Source organism: Arachis ipaensis, chromosome B6 (genome assembly GCF_059453495.1).
Source record: "Arachis ipaensis isolate K30076 ecotype BB chromosome B6, ASM5945349v1, whole genome shotgun sequence".
In the NCBI taxonomy this organism is placed as follows: Eukaryota; Viridiplantae; Streptophyta; class Magnoliopsida; order Fabales; family Fabaceae; genus Arachis; species Arachis ipaensis.
Window position 1 is genome coordinate 108,650,082 of NC_142441.1, and position 3,889 is coordinate 108,653,970.

The window sequence follows — 3,889 nt, forward strand, 5'->3', positions numbered from 1 at the left end:
CTCGTCATTTACGATTGATTCTGTATTTTCATAGATGTCGAAAAATAATGATTCCATGAAGGCCTACAAGAAGGCGAAGAAGGCTGCTACTGCTCAAAACATCTTGGCCAAGGCAGCCGGAGAGGGATCTTCTCAAGTTCCTGTGAAGCCGCCCGTGCCAAGTTCTCCTGGGCCAAGGAAGGTGATCCCCACTCCTCGAGTTCGCCTGACTGATCCTCCACAGACTTCTGCCATTGCTTCTGGTGCTCCTCCCAACAAGAAACAGAAAACAATTGAGGCCTTTAACCTTGACGCCCCTGATTTTAATGCAATTGAATTCATAGATCAGCAAATCGGTCCCTATGGTACCCCCCATGGATGATGTGTCAATCCTTCGCCATCTAAATTTTATGACCCGAAGCAGTGTTAGAATGGCATATATGGGGACTGCCCTGTACCGAACTGCTCAGAATCTTCCTCTCCATGCCACCAAGGAGTTTATGGAGGAGGCTAAACAGGAGTTCGACCGAATGAAAGGCTTGAAGGAAGAGCTTGAGGTAAAGGTTGCCAAGTTGGAGAAGGATCTGGAGAACGAAAAGGCGAGTTCCCTTGCTCTGGCGGCTTCTGTGCGGTTAGCCGAGGACACGGCATTGAGGCATAAGGACAGTTATGTGACATCTTATCGGGAGGTGGTGCGCCTGAGGGAGGAGTTGGAGAATGCGCGAGCTGATTACTCCGAGCTCCAAGGTCATCTTGTTGGCAACGTAACTGCTGCCTATGAGAGCTTGAGGGAGCAGGTTTGGATTATTGCTCCCGAGGCCGACCTTACTCTTTTCAGCCTGGATAATGTTGTGAGGGATGGTAAGATTGTCCCTGATGACCAGGATGATGATGATGTTGAACCTCCCCCTGTGTCTTCTGCAAAAGTGTCAACCTCTTCAGTTCCTCCAGTTGTGTTTGACCCGGATTGCCAGATTCTGAACCGGGATGATGGAACCGTGGATGCTGTGCCTATTCAGACTCGGCCTCCTTCTCCCCGTACTGATGCTGCCGGGAAGGCTCCCGATCTTTGCTGATTTCTCTTTGGATATTCGTGTAGTCGGCCCGGCTTGTGGGCTTTTAAACTCCTTATTTGTAGTTTGAATATTTTGCTGACTATTGATATTCCTTTTGGTTGTTGGTTTGGCAACTTTACTTTGAAAAACAACAAGTAGCTTTCAAGCTTTTGGGCCTAACCCTGAAGCTTTATAATATTGTATTTTATATCCTGCTTGTTTGCGCTTCTCTTAGCACTTTTTGAAAATGTCGGAGCCTTCGGCCTCTTTGGATTGCTTTGCACTTGTTGCTTGTGGGTTGGATCGTTTGATGTTGTGGATGTGTGTATCCTACTTGTATTTCGGTTTTGTGGCTCTTACTAGCAACCCATAACTGATTTCTTTTCGTTGGCCCTTTTTCCAGTTATTTTTGTAGTCCTCTTTTTTGGACCTTTGTCAGGTCTCTTTCAAGGACTACTCTATAACTTGTTGGTTGTAGGAGACTGTCTTCTTTGCGTCGTTCTTTTTCAAGTTATTTTTGTAATCCTCTTTCTTGGACCTTTGTTAGGTCTCTTTCAGGGATTACTTTTATAACTTGTTTGTAGGAGGTCGACTTCTTTATGTCGTCCTCTTCTAAGTTATTTTTGTAATCCTCTTTCTTGGACCTTTGTCAGGTCTCTTTCAGGGATTACTTTTATAACTTGTTTGTAGGAGACCGACTTCGTTAGGTCGATCTCTTCTAAGTTATTTTGTAATCCTCTTTCTTGGACCTTTGTCAGGTCTCTTTCAGGGATTACTTTTATAACTTGTTTGTAGGAGACCGACTTCGTTAGGTTGATCTCTTCTAAGTTATAGCAATTCCTCTTTTATAGGGTTGGCCAGACCTCTTTCCAGGGATTTGCTGATAACTTGGGTTGACTTGGTCCGACTTCTCTATGTCGGCCAGTCTTTAAGTTATTATTTAGCAATCCATAAGACCTCGTCAGGTTCTTTTTTCGGATCACTTTCGATAACTTCTTGCATTATTCTGTGTTCATCTTTGCCGATTTGTAGAAGGTGGTTTCTGTCTTTCTTCGTTTGACCTTTAGATGAATCGCGTTTTCATCTTTATTGGTCTTCCATCGTGATCGTGCAGTGAATCTGTTTTTCACTTTCTGCCGATCTATTGCTTTATAATTAGACGATGAATGCTTCAGATTAATGCGTCTTGAGAATTTGTAGAATATCTAAAAATATATTTTATTCAAAGGCAAGTGCAAATATATACATGCGGGAGTTTTTCATCCCTTTAAGTCGGATAATTTCAGGATCTCATCTTGGTGCCTCATTAAAAAACCTTTTCAGGAAAAAGAGTGCATCCGAGGTCTGTTACCTTCTCTAGCTATAATACCTTCTTAGGTTGCAAGCGTGCCATGACCTGGGGAGCTCTCGTTCATCGAGTTCGGACAGTCTGTAGTAGCCCTTTCCATGTACTTTTGTAACTCGTTAGGGTCCTTTCCAGTTTGCTGCCAGCTTTCCTTCTCCAGGTCGAGTTGTTCTAATATCATTTCGGATTAGAATGAGATCATTCTCAGCAAAACTCCTTGGCACTACCTTTTGATTATATCTTGAAGCCATTCGGCGTTTTAGCACTTCTTCTCTGATCCGAGCTCTTTCTTGGATTTCTGGAAGTAGGTCGAGCTCTTCTCTTTGAAGTTGAGAGTTGGCTTGTTCATTGTAGTGGACCACTCTAGGGGACCCTTCCTCGACCTCTACTGGGATCATTGCCTCCACTCCGTACGCTAATCGAAATGGTGATTCGTTTGTGGTAGAATGTGGCGTTGTTCGATATGCCCATAGGACTTGTGGGAGTTCTTCGGCCCAAGCTCCCTTTGCTTCTTGTAGTCTCTGTTTCAGCCCAGCCAATATGACTTTGTTGGCAGCTTCAGCCTGTCCATTGGCTTAAGGATGTTCGACGGAGGTGAACTGGTATTTTATGTTCAAGTCGGCTGCTAATTTCCTTAAACCTGCATCTGTGAATTGAGTGCCATTATCTGTGGTGATGGAGTGTGGAACCCCGAACCTCATGACAATGTTCCTATATAGGAATTTTTGGCTTCTTTGAGCAGTGGCGTTGGCTAGGGGCTCTGCCTCAATCCACTTTGTGAAATAGTCTATCCCAACTATGAGGAATTTGACTTATCCCGATCCCTGGGGAAAGGGTCCGAGAAGGTCGAGTCTCCATTTTGCAAATGGCCAAGGTGAAGTTACGCTGATGAGTTCTTCTGGCGGGGCAATGTGGAAGTTGGCATGTTTCTGGCATGGGGAACATATCTTTACAAACTCTGTAGCTTTTTTTGTAGAGTTGGCCAGTAAAATCCTGCCCGAAGTACCTTTTTGGTGAGAGCTTGTGCTCCGAGATGATTACCACAAATGCCGCTGTGTACTTCCTCTAAGACTTCCCTTGTGTTGGAGGTTGGCACACATTTTAACAACGGTAGCGAGATCCCTCTCTTGTATAGGGTGTTGTTTATGATAGTGTAGTACTGAGCCTCCCGTTTTAACCTCTTTGCCTCCTTCTCATTTGTGGGGAGTGTTTCTGTTTTGAGGTAATTAATTATGGGGGTCATCCATCCTTGATCCTAACTTGTTATGGCTAGGACTTTTTCCTCTTCCGAGATTGATGGATTCTGAAGCATTTCCTAGATGAGGCTTCTATTGTTGCCACCTGGTTTGGTGCTGGCTAGTTTCGAGAGTGCATCAGCTCGGGCATTTTGTTTGCGGGTATGTGGCAGATCTTATATTCCCCGAGTTGTCAGAGCTGTTCCTTGGTTTTATCCAAATATTTTTTCATGGTGGGATCTTTGGCTTGGTAGCTCCCTGTTATTTGCGAGGTG

The 3,889-nt window shown here is 44.4% G+C and overlaps 1 protein-coding gene across 1 annotated transcript; it reads left to right on the forward strand.

Annotated features, from left to right (window-relative positions):
- Nucleotides 1-410: 410 nt before the first annotated feature.
- On the forward strand, nt 411-1,055 carry LOC148562254 (uncharacterized). Its single transcript, XM_088490843.1, has one exon. It carries the CDS (start codon nt 411-413, stop codon nt 1,053-1,055), a length of 645 nt encoding a protein of 214 aa, XP_088346969.1.
- Nucleotides 1,056-3,889: the final 2,834 nt, after the last annotated feature.